The sequence below is a fragment of the Hippocampus guttulatus genome, chromosome 20 (genome assembly GCF_054856545.1).
Source record: "Hippocampus guttulatus isolate MCC_2025c chromosome 20, RoL_Hgut_1.0, whole genome shotgun sequence".
Classification (NCBI taxonomy): Eukaryota; Metazoa; Chordata; class Actinopteri; order Syngnathiformes; family Syngnathidae; genus Hippocampus; species Hippocampus guttulatus.
In genome coordinates, this window is record NC_141280.1 from 9,245,618 (window position 1) to 9,264,504 (window position 18,887).

Below are 18,887 nucleotides of genomic sequence, written 5' to 3' on the forward strand. Positions count from 1 at the left end.
GGCCTCAGGGGGTGGTGGGGGTCAAGCTGCAAGGGTTAGTTGGCACATGCACGCACATATGTTTGTGGGCTCATCGCACAAAATGGACCCCTTCGGACATCTGGCGGCTTCTTGTGTGAGGGTTTGAGCACACTCGGGCGCTAGAAAAAGGGCTCATTGTAAGACCGTGTGGGCTGCCGTGCCAAAGGAGGATTCTGCCACGGTGGAAGTCGCAAGTGGCCACGCAGGTGGAAAGTTGGCTTCACTTTTCTATGCTTGTTTCCCAGGTGATGATGTCATTCTCATGTGCCAGGTGTGTGCCGGGAGAAATCTCATAAAAGTCAGTCCAGTCATTTTGCCAGCAATAACTCGACCAATGTCGTAAGCGTCATCAGGGTGGGGAGGTAACTCCATCCATCCATCCATTTTCCGATCTGCTTTATCCTCACAAGTGTCATGGGGGGTGCTGGAGCCTATCCCAGCTGTCATGGGTCGTAGGTGGGGGACACCCTGAACCGGTTGCCAGCTAATCGCAGGGCACACACGGACGAGACAACCATCCGCGCTCACACTCACACCTAGGGTCACTTTAGAGTGTTCCATTAACCTGCCGTGCATGTCTTTGGAATGTGGAAGGAAACCGGAGTACCTGGAGAAAACCCACGCAGGCACGAGAAGAACATGCAAAACTCCACACAGGAAGGCCGGAGCAGAAATCGAACCCTGCACCTCTGCGTTGTGAAGTGGATTTGCTAACCAGTCCACCACCGTGTCGCCCAAATAATCAGTGATCAGATTTTTACAATTTTCTACAAATACTGGAATCAACATCATCCTCAAAAAAATGAATATTTGTCGGATCCTAGTAATAATTGAGCAGTGCAAATGCATGTTTGCACGAAAAAAAACCCAAACACCAACCAAAAAAGGTTTTGGGGGGCTATTGAATTAAAGTAGGCTAACAGAGAGTGAAATGTCATTGTTGTTTTAACAGCTCCCAACCTGCCTCCATACGCTTCCCGTGTGCAATGGTCACAAGTCGACATGCCTGCTTTGGTTTCAGGGTCAGAAGCCAGCAAGGTTTTCGGACCCAGTGCCGCGATAAGATTAGATGTTTTTGTGACTCTGCTGTGTAGGCGAGACTCCCCTAGGACCTCTTTTTTATGGCGCCTTCAATGTTACGCTTTCATAGTCATTTCAACAGCTTCCTGTCCGCCTCACCGCAGCCGGCAGGCCGTTGCACGGAAACCCTCCCAGCGACCGCTCTGCAGACCCCAATGCGCCGAGCGAAAACACCAAGCCTTGGTATAAACAAGGTCCACAATAGCTTGATGGTTTTGCTACCGCTTGGCTCCTCCTCTCCTGACCGCAGTGAGCTCCGCCCACTCTTCCCCCCTTCTCACTGCAGCGGCGGTGGTGCGGCCTGGCTAATTAGAGGGTTGCCACGGGAACGGAATGGCATCCTAGCCAATGGGTGTAATGACAGGGTGAGGGAGGAGGAGTGCGGGGTCAGATTATAGGCCTGGTAGTATGTGCCGAGAGGAGCTAAAAAAAGGAAAGAAGTGGGGGAGACGGGGTGAGAATGTGAGGTGGAGATGAAAATGGAAAAAAAAAAGAATGCAGGAAGGTTTAAACATGAAGGCGCAAAAGTGGGTCGTCTTTGAAAGTGAACCTTTAGGGAGAGCGGTTCGCCAACATCTCATGTCATTTCTTGGTGTCTTATTGCTTTGTAAAGTAATGGCGAATCCCGAAATTGCTCAAGTTTGGCATTTCTGAAGACCGCGCTTTAGGAGGAGTCAAAGCATTTTGTCCTTGAGCAAGACTTTGAAAATGAAACTGTATGAGTATGCTTTCCTGACAGTTTTTGGGCTCCTTTGTGCCTTCTTGTTTCGAACTTCAACTCACGCGCTACCAGAATGACTGACAGTTTCCTATAGATGGCGGCGTTAGGGTTTGTCTTGGCTTGTGGCGCTGATTCTGAAACAGATAAGTACCAAAATGTTGCAAAGTTTATCCACCCTGACACTTGAGCAGAGTATTTATGTGTGGTACCATGTGTGAATTCCTAGATGGCGCCGTAGTTGGCAGCCGTCGGCAAGAGATCTTCAAGAGCTTTGCTTTTTGTTGTTTTTGTCTTTTGTTTTGTCGTATGGTGTTTGTTGTGCGTCATGTGGACCCAATGTGGACTTCTTTTCAGCGTTTTGGCCACGACGTTCATTGGAGAAGCTTTGCTTGGTGGCCAAAACTGATTTCGATTGGGAGGAATGTCGGTGCTGTTTGACTGTCACCGCTTGTGTCTTTTGCGTTTGTAACGGGCAGCGTTTTTCACAGCCCCATTTTGTTCAGCAGGGATGTCAGCGCTGTTAGACAGTCTGCGTTGGTGCGGCTGGATGGATGGCTTGTGAAGCCGAGGAAGATGAGAGTTGCGCGTTGGCGCGGATGCGTATTTGGAAATGAGTCGCCGCTTGGAATTGAAGCGGATTTACATGGGACAGGAAAAATGAACCGATCTCTTTTTTTCATTAGTGGATGCTACAGCTTCTTGTTTACTTTCAAACTTAGCTAGTAGCAGACGTGTGCACATTTTGAGCATGGCGTCTCTGATCCACTGGTGAAAGGACACTTTCACTCGCTTCTCTTTCGTGTCGAACTGCTTCAAACAACAAAGCGTATGCAAGAAAAGTGGTTAAGATTGCATGGCTATCCGTTTCGTATGTTATGTGTTGTTATTTTATGTTAACTTTTCTGTAAAGCGTTTGCTTTGTTACAGCTGCAGCTGTTGTGAAAGCGCTATCTAAATATTTATTGGGTTGTATTGGTATGAAGTGCGTACGTGTCGGGCGAGGTAACGGCAAGTGTTTGACGCGAGCGTGCGTGCGTAGATGCCACTGACGTTCAACTTGAGCCATGCGGTGAATCAGCATCACTCATGACGCATTTCATACTTGTATATCTGTAAACAAATTCTTTTGCCATCAAAAGACTTTCTAAGTCATGTTTTTGTTGGTTTATAAGATTAGTCCATATAGGGAACTCTGCTTTGAAAAAAATCTGACAGTGATGAGTCACTTCCTCGACAGTGGAGATGCAGGTTTTGGCAGAATTATGTCATTTCTGATGACGTGCGTTTTTTTTCTTTTTTTTCTCTTGAAAAAAAAAATCAAAGTCCAATTTAATAGCCAAAAGGAGACCTGTAAATGCATGTTTGTCGGAGATTACCTCCAGTGTTCTCTGGCGTCGAGAAAAGTTTGCCTTGCAGCCCACACTGGAAAGACTCAAGCCTGCATCGCCATGGCAACAAACAGGAAACGGCGTGCAAGTTTTTCAATGTGGCCGAGCCCAACGGTTTCACTCGCCTTTCCTCCTTGTGTGGCCATTCTTTCAAAGACAAACACTCGCCTGGACCAGGGGCTAAAAGTGGACAAAAAGGGAGCTGAGAAATGTTAGTTTTCGTGGCTTTTGGGACTCGAACCGCATTGTGCGAAAGCTCCGGTGGCCTCAACAATCTCAGCAGTGTTATATTATATCAGCCTAGTGCCAAGCCAAACCACCGCAGCCCCAACCCGCAAGGCATCCCTTTTTTTTCTCCCAACACTGGCACAACAAATTCTTCTTGTGTTTCACTACTTCGCATTCATCCGTCTTCGCATCACATCTCTGGCCGTCAAACTAAGCAGAAAAGCTTTGTCATAAATCTCGAGTCCAAAATGAGTCACTCGGGTGATTCACTCATTCCTCACTAGAATTCTGTAAAAGACCTCTGTGATGTTGCCAATCCCCACACCCCCCACACCTTGATGCGCTCTTTGTGTTGCAAGTCTTTCAAGCAGCGTCTTTTTTCATCTATCGTCACTTTACTTTCTTCTTTGCCAACATGTTTTCATAGAAGTGGTTTTGGAAATTAACGAAACGTTGAAAGCTTAAAGAAGTTCTTTCAAGCAAAGTTTTTTTTTTTTTCCGGTTTATTTTTGTAGACGTGCTTCAGTCAGACACTTGTGAAACAATTCCGCACCGGCTTTAAATGTTATTCTTTGAACTTGATACAATTAAAAGAAATCGGTCATGCCGCAAAGATGAAACAGTTTTACGCTTTATCGGTAAACCACAATAACATTTCAAAAAGATGAGCATTACCATATCATATTTCAATCTGCGTTGCTACTGCATTTAGCCTCTCCAACAGTAGTTGTTGTCTTTTGACACCTCGACTGTGAGCCCAGTTGCGCCTTTAAGGCCTCTAAATAAGCTAATTAGAGATGTCATTTGATTTAGTGGAATTGAATCCAACACTTGCTTGTGCCCAAAATACAGAGAGCGTTTATCACTTTATTTTATTTGGCAAAAATAAATCCACACACACTTTACCTTCATAGCTGACCTGTTCCTTTTTGCACTGAAGCGTTACAGCGATCCATTTTTAACAAAACAGGCATACTCAAATGTATGCAACCTAAATATTTTCACTCATAATTGTCCTCCCCCCACCCAAAAAAAAAAAAACATCAAAAAACTGTCAATGTTGAGTTGATGTCATGCTGCACGGTTCCCGCAGAATAAAGAAAAGCTTAGCCCAATAGTATCCATTTGTGAAAGAATATGAAATTGACCATGTTTGTGCATACAAGTGTTCAGCCCTATCTCTAACCTCTCATCTACAACAAAATATTTATCGATTGTGCCTTTTTTTTTTTTCAGGTATCAGTATTACCTCCAGGTGAAGAAGGAATTGTTAGACGGACGCCTCCACTGCACGGTGGAGCAGGGCATCAGACTAGCTGGCCTAGCAGTGCAAGGTAAGCGTCGCCGACGGCTGACACGTTCACACGCCGCAAACGCACAAGAACAAACTCATGCAAACCATCTTGCCGAAAAGACAGACAGCACACGAGAGCGCAACCTCGCGGACTTTTTCTCAGGTCATCTTGACTTTGCTACCTAATATGGCTACATTCCGCGAGGAGAGCCCAGTCGACTTAAGTTCCTATGGTATCACTTTTTACACACACGTGCGCACACACACACACACACACACACACACACACACACACACACACACACACACACACACACACACACACACACGCACAGGCCGAGCTGATGTCTCTATCTCCGCAGGGAATGTAAACAGACAGTTTGCTTATCAACAGCTCCAAGGTTAGTCTTGGCCTGCGGCAGGAAGACAGTTATCAGACGGGGAAGCGAGGATCCGCTTACTACAAACACTGCTTTAGATACACTGTAGACGGAAGGTGTCTTAAGTGGGAGTACTATTGCTGTGTTGTCACATGTAGTAGTTACAAGCGGAAAGGGAGGGTGGGAAAAGTCATAATTGCGTAAAATGAGTTAGATGCAAATGCAACGCTGGCCCATTCACGAAAGATGAAAGTGACACATCATCTTTAGGGGCCCTTCAGCTCGACCCCCCCCCCCCCCCAAAAGTTAAGAAAGCCTACTAGAACACCTGGTTTGCTGAAGCTGAGCCATGATTGGTCATTAATAGAGCCCGAGCTCTGAGCAACCGTGATGCTATTGTATTTTATCAATAAGTGATCTGTTTCATCTTGCCCCCTTATGATTTTCAGGCTTAAATCATAATCCACATATGCAGTATTCATCACAATGCGTGTTTAAAATAGTCCGGCTGCATTGAACATATACCTGCAAAAAAAAAAAAAAGTCATTGGCTTCCCCTTTAAGAAAATGTCTATTTTTTTAAATATATTAAATCTCCTTTCAAAAAAAAAGAGGCCAATACAATTTTTTTCAAAACGCTTATTAATTTGTTTTTGAAACATTTACTAATCAAAAAATGTAATCATTTTATTTAGTAATATTTTCGTCTGTAATAGGCATGCACAAATATTCTGTAATGATCCAGAAGTACAAAAGTGTCACCATTTTGGCCAGTTAGAGAAAGAATAAAGAAAAATTGGGAACATGTTTTTTTTTGGGAAAGTTTGAACAAAAGCAATGTTTTTGTCTTTCCAGCCGACTTCGGGGACTTCACTCAGTTCATGTCTCAGGACTTCCTTCGGGAGTACGTCCTCTTTCCAGTGGTGAGTAGCCTTAAAACTTTTTTTGTGCCCTTGTGTGCCCTTCCCATCATCCTTTTCAACTCTCTTCAAACGTCTAGAACTGGCCTAATGGAGACGAGGTGCTGGAGGAGTGGACACAGAAGGTTGCAGAAGAGCACAAGAGCCACTGGTACAAGCATTTTCTCAATTCAACTCTATTTATAGAGCATTTTAAAAACAACCACAGCTGCCTACAAAGGGCTGTACATAGACTGCATACCAGACAAAAACAAAGACAGCTAAAACAATGAATGACTAACATAAAAAGAGTAAACCCAGTAAAACACCAAAACAACACAGTCATATGCTAAGTCAAAAGTCAAAGAATAAAAATGTGTTTTAAGCTGAGCTTAAAAGATGGACTGAAAGGCTCAATTTTCTGGTCCAATTTAAAATCCAAATTTGAGACTGGTGGCTTTAGAAAAGGACACCAGGGGGCCCAAGGCAACAGGGTGCGATGTACAAGGGTCACTGGAACTTGTTGAGGACAAAGTGTCTTTTTTGCTTATCGGGACAGATCTGACAGTCATCCCCATAGCAGTGAAAGAAACTAGCATGCTTTCTTCAGATGGAACCCAGGGGTAGCAATGACGAAAACAGCAGGGGCCCCAAAATTGAACCCTGTGGGACACCATATGACATTTGGGTATATGGAGACTCAGAGCAACCAAGACTAACAGAAATGGACCTGCCTGCCAAACAGGATCGGAATCACTTTCGAGTGTTTCCACTAATGCCCACCTCGTGCTGCACACGAAACAGAATCCTGTGCTCATTACTTAGAATGTAGTACTAAAAATACTTACATACAGTTCATCACAAACTGTGTGTTTTTTTTTTAAGTGAATTCAAAGATTTGTTTCTCAATATATTATACATGTTTGAAAATCACTGCTGAAAATGTGCAAAGACCGAGAACTCTGTAGGACTCAACTGTAGAGAGAAAGCGTTAAATTGTTTTTCACCATTTCATTTGAGAACTTTATGATTTTTACTGTCTTGTGTTACACTTGCAGCCGAATGCAGGCGGCCGAAGCGGAGCTGTTGTACATCAAGGAGATCGAGAAACTGGACGGCTTTGGCCAGGAGAGTTTCGCCGCTAAGGTGTACAGTCTGACCCCCCAAAAATGTCCCGCACTTGAAAAGCATTCTCTTCTGACATTTCGCATTTACGTGCAGGACAACTACACCAACGACATTTTCATCGGCATGTCTTTCATCGGTGTGTTCGTCAAGCACAGAAACGGCAGATCTATCATGCTCCACAGGCGAGTTTTTACATCCTGGACCCGTTGCGACATCATCACATTGGAGTGGTGTGTGGGGGCGGGAAAAAAAAAATTGTGTGTGTGCAACAGGTGGAAGGATATCGGCACCATCGCGCACAACAAGTCGGCCATCACAGTGGAGATAACAAGTCGCGATGACACCATCATCTTTCACCTGGTGAGTGTTGTGTCTGACCGAGGGTGTGTCCGTGAAAGCATGGACACTTGATTAGGTACACCTGTGTAAGGCATCAACAATCTCAGATTTGCAAAGATGACAATTTTAGTTGAAGACTGATTTTTAGATTGTTTGTTAGCATAGATGTGCTGTGATGTATCTTGCTTGAGATTTTCCAGACCGATTATAATGTATGTTAAGTTGAGCTCGGCAGGTTGAATTATAAAAATAATTAGAGTAGGAAAAGAAATAAAACAATTTGCAGATGGTGTTCTCAAATAAAATAGAATTTGTATGTATTAATGGAAAGATAATGAAAACCATTTTCACATCTTATTTCTCAAGGGTTGAATTTCTCATTTCCTTGTTTTGTCATATTTGATATACGTCATTTAATCTTTCATTCATTCATCTTCCGAACCGCTTCATCCTCATTAGGGTCGCGGGGGGTGCTGGAGCCTATCCCAGCTGTCTTCGGGCAGTAGGCGGGGGACACCCCGAATTGGTTGCCAGCCAATCGCAGGGCACACAGAGACAAACAACCATGCACGCCCGCACTCACACCTAGGGACAATTTAGAGTGTTCAATCAGCCTGTCATGCATGTTTTTGGAATGTGGGAGGAAACCGGAGTACCCGGAGATAACCCACACAGGCCCGGGGAGAACATGCAAACTCCACACAGGGAGGCCGGAGCTGGAATCGAACCCGGTACCTCTGCACTGTGAAGTCGACGTGCTAACCACTGGACTTCCGGGCCGCCCTGTCATTTAATCTATATTTAATTTTTTTTTACATCTGCTTTTGTAAAAAAATACTTGTAGTGGGATTTTTATTAAATATGAATTACAAAATGATAATAATAATAATAATAATACATTTTATTTATAAGCGCCTTTCAAGACACCCAAGGATGTAATTATTATCATTCAAAAATTAATTAAATGTCAGTACAGCCTAAATTAGCACACTCAAATTTCAGATTTAAAATGTAACTCTGCCTTAATGTGATGAACAAGTCAAAATAAAGTAAAACACCTGAAGACATAAGCTGATATGTAATCGTTCGCTAAAATATATATGCATTTTTTTAAAATAAGGTAACGAAAATCTCATAAACCATCGATGCGTATTGTTAAATTAATACCTCTTACGTTTACAAAGTTAATTTCAGAACAAAAAAAAATTATTTTCCATAAAAATTGCTAGAATTAATTCCAATACAAATGCAGTCGTCATCGCTACATTTGCATTTTCCAGTACGCACCCAGGTCGACATTATTTTAAACTGAATTTCACAAAAAAAATAATAGTGTAAAAAATGTCAATTAATTATGTGACCACTGAAGTTAGATTTTAGTTAGTTTTTTTTTTTTAAATAAGATAACCGATGTATTAGACAAACGTGTTAGAAACCATTTTTGCAAAGCATTATAACCCAAATCAAGGCATACCTTTCCATAGAGCAGTTGTATTGTATCGTATTCGATGATGTGTTGGTGCACCTAATGTTGCGGCCCGTGAGAGCACCCAAGGCCAACATTCCGCCATGAAAGTGTCAAACACCACATGAATGTTTTGTCTTTTGGGGCACAGGAGGATATGGAAATGGCCAAGTACATCGCTCGTCTGTTCACGGCCAGACACAAGTTCTACAAACAGAACAAGATTTGCGCAGAGTGAGTCTCGAGGACGTCTGAAGGCCAAAACACGTGCAAAGCCGTTTGCTACTCTGTCCTTCGTCTTCATCGTCACTTATGTCTCTTCAGGCCCACTCATTCCCCTGCGCCAATCAGGAGAAGGCCCACCTGGACGCACCGCCTTTCTCTGGTACTCTCAGCCTATCAGAAGTCAAGAGTCTAGCTCCCTTTATTTATTTATTTTGGGCCGTTGCCTCGTGTGATTCCTGGCGTGAATGAAGCCAGTGATTTGCGCGTCTCCTTTGCCGACGGCTCTCGACAATGTCGGCGCTAAATATGGCACAATGGCTCCTTCCCTGGCTCGAATAGAATACTCTCAAGTGTCTGTGTGCAGAATCACAAGCGCTGCTTGTTTTTTACGCTGGCCACAAATAGGTTGTAAATGTCGCATTGAACCAATTCCAACTTGGATAAATAAGTCTTGAAAAAAATAGATCCGGTGTGGCTAATTTAACAATGTGTGTATAATGGCAGAGAACTGAATAGTCATCCGACTGAGGGCAACTATTTTTAGTCTCGTCTCACTTCACTGGTCATTATCTTAATATATCTTAATCAAGACGGACCATTAACTCATTCAGTACCAGTCAATTCTAGACCAAGTCTGAAAAGACGTTTAAAAACGTCTTTGGGAGTGAATGAGTTAATGGAATATATTGGAACTTGTTCACCGACAGCCGCTTTCGAGCGTTTTGACTGTGACTCACAGGTGAGTTATTGTGTTTTGTGAAAAGTAAGCATCAAACCTACCAAAAGGGAGAGAAGAGTCTCTTCTTTCACCACAAAAAAATAAAAATAAATATTGTTTCTACCCAGGAGATTATGGTTTAGTTTCACCCAAAGCACAGGTTAACTCATTCAGTACCAGCCAATTCTAGACCAAGTCTGAAAAGACGTTTCGTCTTTGGGAGTGAATGAGTTAATGATCAATAAGATGAGAAAACATTTTTTAATGAAAAAAACCATGTGCGAAAACACTTCATATTTTTTGCCTGTTGAACACTTTAACCTATTACGGAGAAAGGGTTTTTGATGTCAAAATGATAATTTATTGACAGGTTTACAACTAAGAAATATCGCTGTTCGTCTTCTGTGACACATCCGCCATTCTAACATGTGCTTTTTTTTTGCAGCCGCGGCCGCAGTCCTGTAACTTCCAGACAATGCATTCCCAATATGGAGAACATTACCAAGACACAAAGAGCTCTCAAGGTACTCCACGCACACACGCACCCTCACCCACACCACTGTCTAAATATTATTCATCAAGGTTGCTTTTTATGTGACTCTGTCCTCCCGTCCCTTCCGCCATCTAGACAGCATCTTCCACGACGACCCCTACTACAAGTCCGAGAGCAGCCTGGACCACTGCCAGGTGGACTTCCCCTTCCGCAACGGCACCCTGCCCAACGGAAGCATGTACAGCAGCCCCAGCCTGAGCTCCCTCAACCACTCGCAAACCTTCGTGCCGCCCTCGCCGATGTCCTCCAACCTCAGCATCCCGGGCAGCGAGCTGATGCGCCCGGATTACATCCCCAGCCACCGGCACAGCGCCATCATCGCGCCGTCCTACCGGCCTACGCCTGAATACGACGCCGTGATGCGGCAGAAGCGGCGCATGCTGCACGCTCATCACGACCTCCACAGCCAGTCGCTGCGCAGTTTGAACATTAGTAACGCCTGCGCCTATCGCCAACCGGAGGCTCTGGTTTATAGCCAGCCTGAAATGAGGGAGAGGGGCCCTTATCATGGCCTGGGACCCAGTCCCGGACCCTACACACAGGTGAGCAAATCTACGATTTCATGCGAAGACACTGATCATGCTAATTATTCCTCACACATTGTCTGCTTTGTAGATCAGCTACAGCAAGCCAGTGTCTCATGGCCCACTTCAGGGAGGACCAGCTAGTAGTCAGGGCGCTTGTCATTCGCCTTGCATCAACGGAGGTGGAGGAAGCGGCGGCGCGGGAAGCTCAATCTCTCACACGGTTAGCACACCCGAGCTGGCTAATACAAAACAGCAAGGGAGCAACGCCGGCAGCTACGCCGCTACGGCTCACATCATGAGGAACCACATATCGCGACCTCCGCCGCCGTATCCCTCCACGGCATTCCGGCCCGCCACAAGCACGCCGGACCTGGCGAGCCACCGCCTGCGCTGCATCGGGGGCAGCAGCCCGGAGCTGGTGACCCGCATGGTGCAGCTGTCCGTCAAGACCTTCCAACCGGACAGCTCGGCGGTGGTGCACCAGTCCCTGCAGGAGGTCAGCGAGCCGCTCACCACCACCGTGGCCAAGCACCGCTCCACCCTGGGTAAGAGGCACAGCATGGAGGTGATCAGCAGCATGAGAGGCGGCGGGATGGAGGGCATGGTGATGAAGGGCATGAACGCTCCTCTTCATCGAAGGAATACGCTGCGGGAGCACGTGATGCCCCCTCAGCCGGTGGCCCAAGCGCCCCAGCGTCATTCCCCACCACCCCCTCCCTCGCAATCCAAAGACTTGCCCATCCCGATGCCCTCACAGAAGGAACCCCCAGCGGCACCCCCTGTGGCTTACCAGCATCAAAAGACTCTCTCCAACGCCACCATGCTCATCCACAGCAGCGAGAGCGAGGAGGAGGAGGATGAAGATGAGGAGGAAGAGGAGGAAGAGAGGCCAGAGCTGGATGTCCAAATCCCGGGTCTCAATGAGGACATTAGCATCAGCGCCCAGTTGCAGGCCGCCTTGGCCAAGCTGCCCAACAAGCCCCCTCCGGAGTACCCGGGCCCTCCCAGACCCTCCAGCAACATTTCCATTCACAACCATACGCACCACCACACCCACAATTCACCGCCACACGGCACCCAGGTGCCGACGGATACCATCCAACCCCAAGGATGGAATCCCGCGGACGGCGAACCCGGGAGCGGGGGTAGCGGGACTCTGACACGAGGGGACCAAGGCGGCATCAACGGCAACGTCTTGGGGCCATCTATTTCCGAACCGGACCTGACCAGTGTGAAGGAGAGGGTGAGGAAGGAGCCGGTTAAGGAGAGGCCCGTGTCAGAGATGTTCTCCTTGGAGGACAGCATCGTGGAGAGGGAGATAGCGCAAAGGGTGAGACCTTCCCTGCTCAATCATTTCAGCGGTTTTGTCGGGGTGAAAAGTCGGAATCTTACACATTCTTTGAGGCACGATAACGCAGTCGTATGTCCATCCATCCATTTTCTGACCACCTTATCCTCACAAGGGTCACGGGGCGTGCTGCAGCCTATCCCAGCTGTCTGCAGGAAGTAGGCGGTGTACACCCTGAACCGGTTGCCAGCCAATCACAGGGCACACATAGATGAACAACCATACGCGCTCACACTGACACTTAGCGACAATTTAAAGTGTTGCATTAACCTGCCGTGCATGTTTTTGAAATGTGGGAGGAAACCGGAGTACCCGGAGAAAATCCACGCAGGGACGGGGAGAACATGCAAACTCCACACGGGAAGGCCGTAACCGGAATCGAACCCTGCACCTCGGCACCGTGAGGCCGACGTGCTAACCAGTCGACCACCAGGCCGTTGTTGGTTAATCCCCCTGCCCCCCTCCAAAAATGTTGTTTATTAACTTGTAGTACCCCAGCTCCTGATTAGCAATAATCTGCCGTTCAGCACCTAAGAGGGAAGCACTACACTTTGAGCCCGCCAGGCTCGGTAAAGCCTCCTCAATTCCCCCAGATTATGCTTGGTGAGGTGCGGCGTGGGCGGGGGGGGGGGGGGGGGGGGTCGTCTGTCTTCTCATCTTCAAGGTCTCATTCGTTTTGTTGTGCTCATACTGCCCACCAAGTCAAATGAACATGCAAAGCCGGAGGTCACCTTGAATGCTTGTTATTTGAGTGTCCCGAAATTGAGATGAGGCAAGATTGGAGCCCCCTCCTGCAGGGTTTAATAGCGTCAGAGATTAGCAAAGGTAATCCTGTTTCGCAGAAGGCAGGAGGGACCCGACTGGGCAATGTGTGTCAGAGGCAAAGACGTTAGGAAGCGAGTTAACGTTATGTTTCCCGTACGCGCAAGCATGACGGTAGGCTTCTCCTCTTTCTTGAAGACGTTGGAGAGACAGAAGATGTCCGTGGACTCAATGAAGCGGCCGCTGATGATGGCCGCCCTCAACGGCCTCTACGCGGCCCGCATGCCCGTTCCTGAGTGTCCGACGGACGACGGCGCCAAGACTGCCACCGACGAGCGGGTAAGACCACCTCAGCTCTTGTTTCTTCATTTGGAGTCTTTCAAATCCCGGTTTTAGTGTTCATGAAAGTAATTTTATGGCACTGGAACGCAACAATTATCAGAAACATATTGAAGTTTTACTCAGACAGTATAAATGAAAAACAAGCATAATTTATTTCCACAAAGGCTCATTTGCGTGATACCATTTTGAATTGAATAGATTGTGCAGATGTGCCAAAATTTTGAAAACGTGGAGAAAAAAAATGCCCAACCAAATCTCCTCAACTGTATTTTGTTAACTGAGGGGATTTTTGTAATGTGCTTATTTGAAATGCAATATGTAAGTAATTCATTAGTAAATTATAAATGCGGATTTAAAATGACACGAAGTCACTCCATTTTATTTTATAGTGGTTTTTAAAATGTATTTATTAAATTTAAATCTGCAAAAACTAGAATTGAAAATAAACTCAGTTTTTAACATGCATTTCAAATTATGATCTAAGAAGAGTTTTCTTTTTTTTTTAATATCTAAAACCAATTACGGTACCTAAAATAACATTTCATTTTTCCCACTCATTTTCAAGTATATTTTTTAAAACATGTATTTATTCTTATTTTTAAAATATATCCAAATGGAAAAACAATTATCGAAAACTGATTGTTTTTAATAAAACTTCCATTTCAAGTGCAATCTTAGTACCCAAACATTTCAGAGAAAGCAATAATTGCCTGTCTTGTATTTAACTCACAAATCTAGCTGTGTGATTGAATATAAATCGAACCCTGCCATACAAATGCAGTGCATATAATACATAAATACTGTGTGTCCTATAAATGTCTGAATTGAGTATACAAAAGTAATATCATTAAACTGAATGGCGTCGACGTGCGGGCCATTGACAGGAGGCCTTTGTCCGCACTGATGCTAAGCTCAGAGGGACAAGCCCTAAGTAGGCTGCGGAACGCGTGGCACGCCGGCGCTTTATCGCCTGCGGGGTCTCGCCGGTATGCTAAGAATGCGAGCTGGCCTCAGTGATGGACATCGGCAGAAAAAAATAAATAAAAAAGAGGAACAAGTCCCAAATACACGCGTGTATTACAGTGAAGCCACTGTTGAATGTGTTGCTGTTCGGTGTGGGCAAAGTAGCAGCAGTAAGTTGAGTTCAGGTTAGCTTGAAGCGGTTAGCATAAAGCGGTTAGCATGAAGCTAGTTCACAGTCCATGTTATTAACTGGTCTTTCTCTTGACCCGGCCAGTGTAAAACGTTGGAGCTGAAGCTGGAGGAGGAGCGCGTCTTCACCGAGTACGAGCAGGTGCCCAAAAAGAGGGCGGACGGCCCGCTCACCACGGCCACGCTCCCCGAGAACGCCGAGCGTAACCGCTTCCGCGACGTGGTTCCGTACGAGGAGAACCGAGTTGAGTTGGTGCCCAACAAGGAAAACAACACGGGCTACATCAACGCCTCCCATATCAAGGTGGGTGATTATGGTCAGTAGTGATGGGACGATGATACCTCAAGGAGTGTATTAACCCACTTCACAAACTGTGTCAGCACTGTGCTGACACTGTGTTGGTCACCCAATAGTGACCCCTGCAGTAGTTATAAAATCATTGCCGGTACAGAAATTCCTTGTTTGTGTACATGCTAAACTGAGTTGGTATGTAAAATATAGCAAATTTGAGTTACAATTCAGATGTCTAACTTATGTAGAATATTTTTGTTAAATCATGTGAAATAAAAGACAAAAAAGTGATTAGTTTCTGAAATTTTATTGAGGAACAACTTTTTTGGAGTGTCTTTGCTTCAAAGCGATTTCTCCTCTTAGACACCAGCTCCCCAGCCTCAGAAAATACTCACATGGTTCAGATGACAATAGTGAACAGACAGTTTTAAATGAAAGTTGATGCAGATGTGGATATGTTTTCTGGTTCCATTTCCAATATTGTAAAGGGTCTTGGTTTCTGGGTGTGTTTGCTTCTGACAGGCAGCGTTGGACTTCAATTATGGAGGATCTCGCAACTATAAGATAAAATGAATAAAGCAACTGTAAGGGTCTTTAACTGCCTATCATATGTATTACAGGTCATTCACTTGAAAAACTGATAAAGTGGGTGCAATGCGCCCCCTTAAAAAAATTGTATATAACAGTAAACAATGCTCAAAGGAGAAAAAGATTTACCAAGATCAAAATGATTCCACACTGGGGAAAACCTCTTAGAACGATCCATAATTTCGCAAAACTCCGGCCAACAAACCCACGACATGTTGATGCAGTTTGTGTCCTTATAAACACACTTTGGCGCAGCACATTTAAACGATTCAGTTCGTGTATTGGTCACGTGATTCTTTTTTAAAGCAATACACGCACCGAGCTCTCGGCATTGTGCTGACGCACCAGTGTCGCTCGTCCCATCACTAACGGTCAGGCGGGCACAAGTCGGCTCTTCGCCGATTAATGCGTCTTTCGCAGGTGTTCATTCTACGTCTTAGGAACTGCTTTTGGGCATTATTTTATTTTGAAGATGAAAAATAAAATTTATAAAATCTGTTGAACTACAGTTACTTTTTAATTGCGATTAAAAAGTACAAATAGCTGTCCTCCTCAAGGAAAAAAAACTTCATTTTAAAAGTTTTTAAATTGTGAAAGTTAGTGAATAAAACATTTGATATATTATACTTATTGAAATAATTTAATGACATTAATTAAAATAAATCTGGACTTTTTTTAAAATAAGAAAAATCATTTTGATAAAAATAAATACAAAATAAAAATTTGATTTATTAAAAAAAGTATCTAAATATTAGTGTAATATTCATGTTAGCCAAAAACTGAAATTTCTTCCCCCAAAAATCTTTGTCAATTTGATAAAATGACGTGTACAAATTTACTTCTACCTAAATAAGTACCTACACAAATAAATAAAATGTCACCTTCATTCTAGTAAGACCTTGAGACATTTTCCTTTCTCGCACAAACACTCATAAATCAATCTATGTTGTATATGTTTGAATATACATGAGAAAAATACACAAAGCCAGGTAATAATATCAATCCATAGATTTCACTCACTGGGGTTTGTGTCTGGGTGAGCCGGAACCGATCTTTCTAAAATATCCTTAGAGGTTCATTTCTCGTTTGACATTCGACATAATTCCACTTTCCCACCATTTCGTGGCACAAACTGTTCTCCTCCGCAGCGCACATGTAGTACCTGACATTAAAAAAAATGGAGCCGAGTCAGTATCAAGCCGTGCTCGTATTGCTCTTTTCAAACATCTTCAATGACGCCCTCCAGTCTCTTGCTGTCGCTCTTCATTCATCACCTTCCGCGTCTCAAACGGGGACTTGTGTGACGACCACATCACACGGCGGACATGAAGGCCTCACAACACGCTCGTGTTTCTCTCGCTTTGTCTTTCTTGTGCTGGCCTTTGAGCAAAGAAAAGATGAAAGGCGGCAACCCTTTTCAGCTCCAAAGCGCTCGCAGGAATTCGCCAGGAATGCGCTCGCAAATACTAAAACCCTCTTAAGTCCATCTGAGCCGCTCAGTCTTGCCCACCTCGCTTGACACATCGCGCGCGAGTTTGCGTTTGGTGTGATCGGCGCCGGTCACGACCCTGCGTAACCCTCTTACCGTGTTGTTTAAAGCAGCGAGCGCGCATGAACAAAAAAGCCTTTCATTATAGTTTGGAATAATTTTTGCAGTCACGCGTTGGTTTTTCCGGGTGCAGGTATGCTGTTACACAGGATAAAAGTGGTGAGGTTATTTTTTGGGGGGGCGGAGGGAATCATTTTCCACATTTTTTTATTTAGTCCAGTTCACAAATGTGCAGGCTGGGTGCAGAATTTGGTGGCTCTTTCTGTGATGATTAGACCAGCAAAAGACTCAAGAACCCACAACCAAAAACAGACAGCAATTCTGTCATTTGGGCTTGAAGCAGCCATTACGGTTTCTTTTTGTCCATTTTTTTTTCATCTTCAGAAAGACAGTCTACACTCTATTCTTTGCTTGGGCTCTTCAGCCCCCCTGTGGCTCAACATCCTCCACGGAATACTCGATTTAATCCTTCAGAACTTGGCTTTGTGGCTCCACGCATGCTTGTCGCAAAAGGAATTGATGTATGTATCATGAGTAGACCCACAAAAAAGCCTCAGGAACCCATGCTTGAAAACTAACAGCAAGTCTGTCATTTTGATTTGAAGTAGCAGTTTTGGTGTCAATTTACCCGTTTTTTTTCTTGGAGTCAGTTTCACGTGGGTACCCAAATTTTGGTAGGCATGTCTGTCATATGTAAATCTAGAAACTATATACTGTCAAGAACCCATGCCCAAAAAGACACAGAAAATCAGTTAAATTGATCGGCATGTCTGCCTATCATGAGTGGACCCGCAAAAAAACTCTCAAAAAGCCATGCCTGAAAAGACAAAGTCTGGCATGTTGCTTTGAAATGTCGATTTAGGATTATTTTGTCAATTTTTTTTCCCTTCATCTAAAATTCAGCTCCCAAAGCCAGTTCAACTTCACTACATGAATTCTGGTAGGAATCTGTTATGAGGCATTTGCAAACAACAATTGCAAACAATTTAATACCATCGCAAAACAAAACAAAATACTCCCCCCCCCCCCCCACACACACACACAAACAAAACTATTTAAGACATTTAAAAGCAAAGTAAAGACAAAAAGGATGAGATTTTGGAAACATTAAGTGTAGAAATACTTCAAATGGTGAAAAAAAAACATTGTAGTTTTTTAACCTGAATTTTAAAGCCGTTACACTCGGGGCGGACTTGATTTCTGTTGGCAGCTGATTCAATTTCCTTGCAGCCATCGCAGCCAAATGCTGATTTCTTATGTTTGCTTTGAACTCTTCAGTATTTTGTGGTGTTAAATTTGTGTGAAATTAATGATTTTTTTTTTTGGTTGTTTTTTGTTTTTGTGGGCAGGTGACCATCCGAGGGGAGGAGTGGCACTACATCAGCACCCAGGGCCCACTGGCCAACACCTGCGGCGATTTCTGGCAGATGGTGTGGGAACAGGGCGTCAACGTCATCGCCATGGTTACAGCCGAAGAGGTATATACACACACACACACACACACACACGCATGCGAGTGTCTGGCGGACGTGCGTGCTGTTATGTCTGACCGCCGCCCCTTTGCGCCTGTTTCCAGGAGGGCGGGCGCTCCAAGAGTCACCGCTACTGGCCCAAGCTGGGGTCCAAGCACAACTCGGCCACACACGGCAAGTTCAAGGTGACCACCAAGTTCCGCACCGACTCGGGCTGCTACGCCACAACAGGTCTGAAGGTCAAACACCTGCTATCGGGCCAGGAGAGAACCGTGTGGCACCTGCAGTACACCGACTGGCCTGAGCAGGGCTGCCCAGAATATGTCCAGGGCTTCCTCTGTGGGTGACCACATTCCATTTTGTTATCTTTCTTTTTTTGTAAAATTCATCAAATTTCTAAAATTATTATTTGTTAT

At 44.8% G+C, this 18,887-nt stretch overlaps 1 protein-coding gene across 1 annotated transcript in view; it reads left to right on the forward strand.

Annotated features, from left to right (window-relative positions):
- LOC147187940 (tyrosine-protein phosphatase non-receptor type 14-like) overlaps positions 1–18,887 on the forward strand; it is a 35,488-nt gene that overhangs the window by 14,409 nt on the left and 2,192 nt on the right. Inside the window, exons 4-18 of the mRNA XM_086100377.1 lie at positions 4,675–4,772; positions 5,968–6,035; positions 6,113–6,183; positions 7,070–7,157; positions 7,233–7,321; positions 7,412–7,499; positions 9,095–9,177; positions 9,268–9,328; positions 10,332–10,410; positions 10,515–10,981; positions 11,055–12,296; positions 13,275–13,415; positions 14,656–14,874; positions 18,349–18,477; positions 18,576–18,810. Of these exons, the coding sequence (XP_085956503.1) occupies positions 4,675–4,772; positions 5,968–6,035; positions 6,113–6,183; positions 7,070–7,157; positions 7,233–7,321; positions 7,412–7,499; positions 9,095–9,177; positions 9,268–9,328; positions 10,332–10,410; positions 10,515–10,981; positions 11,055–12,296; positions 13,275–13,415; positions 14,656–14,874; positions 18,349–18,477; positions 18,576–18,810 (3,158 nt within the window). The remainder of the gene's footprint in view (positions 1–4,674; positions 4,773–5,967; positions 6,036–6,112; positions 6,184–7,069; positions 7,158–7,232; positions 7,322–7,411; positions 7,500–9,094; positions 9,178–9,267; positions 9,329–10,331; positions 10,411–10,514; positions 10,982–11,054; positions 12,297–13,274; positions 13,416–14,655; positions 14,875–18,348; positions 18,478–18,575; positions 18,811–18,887) is intronic.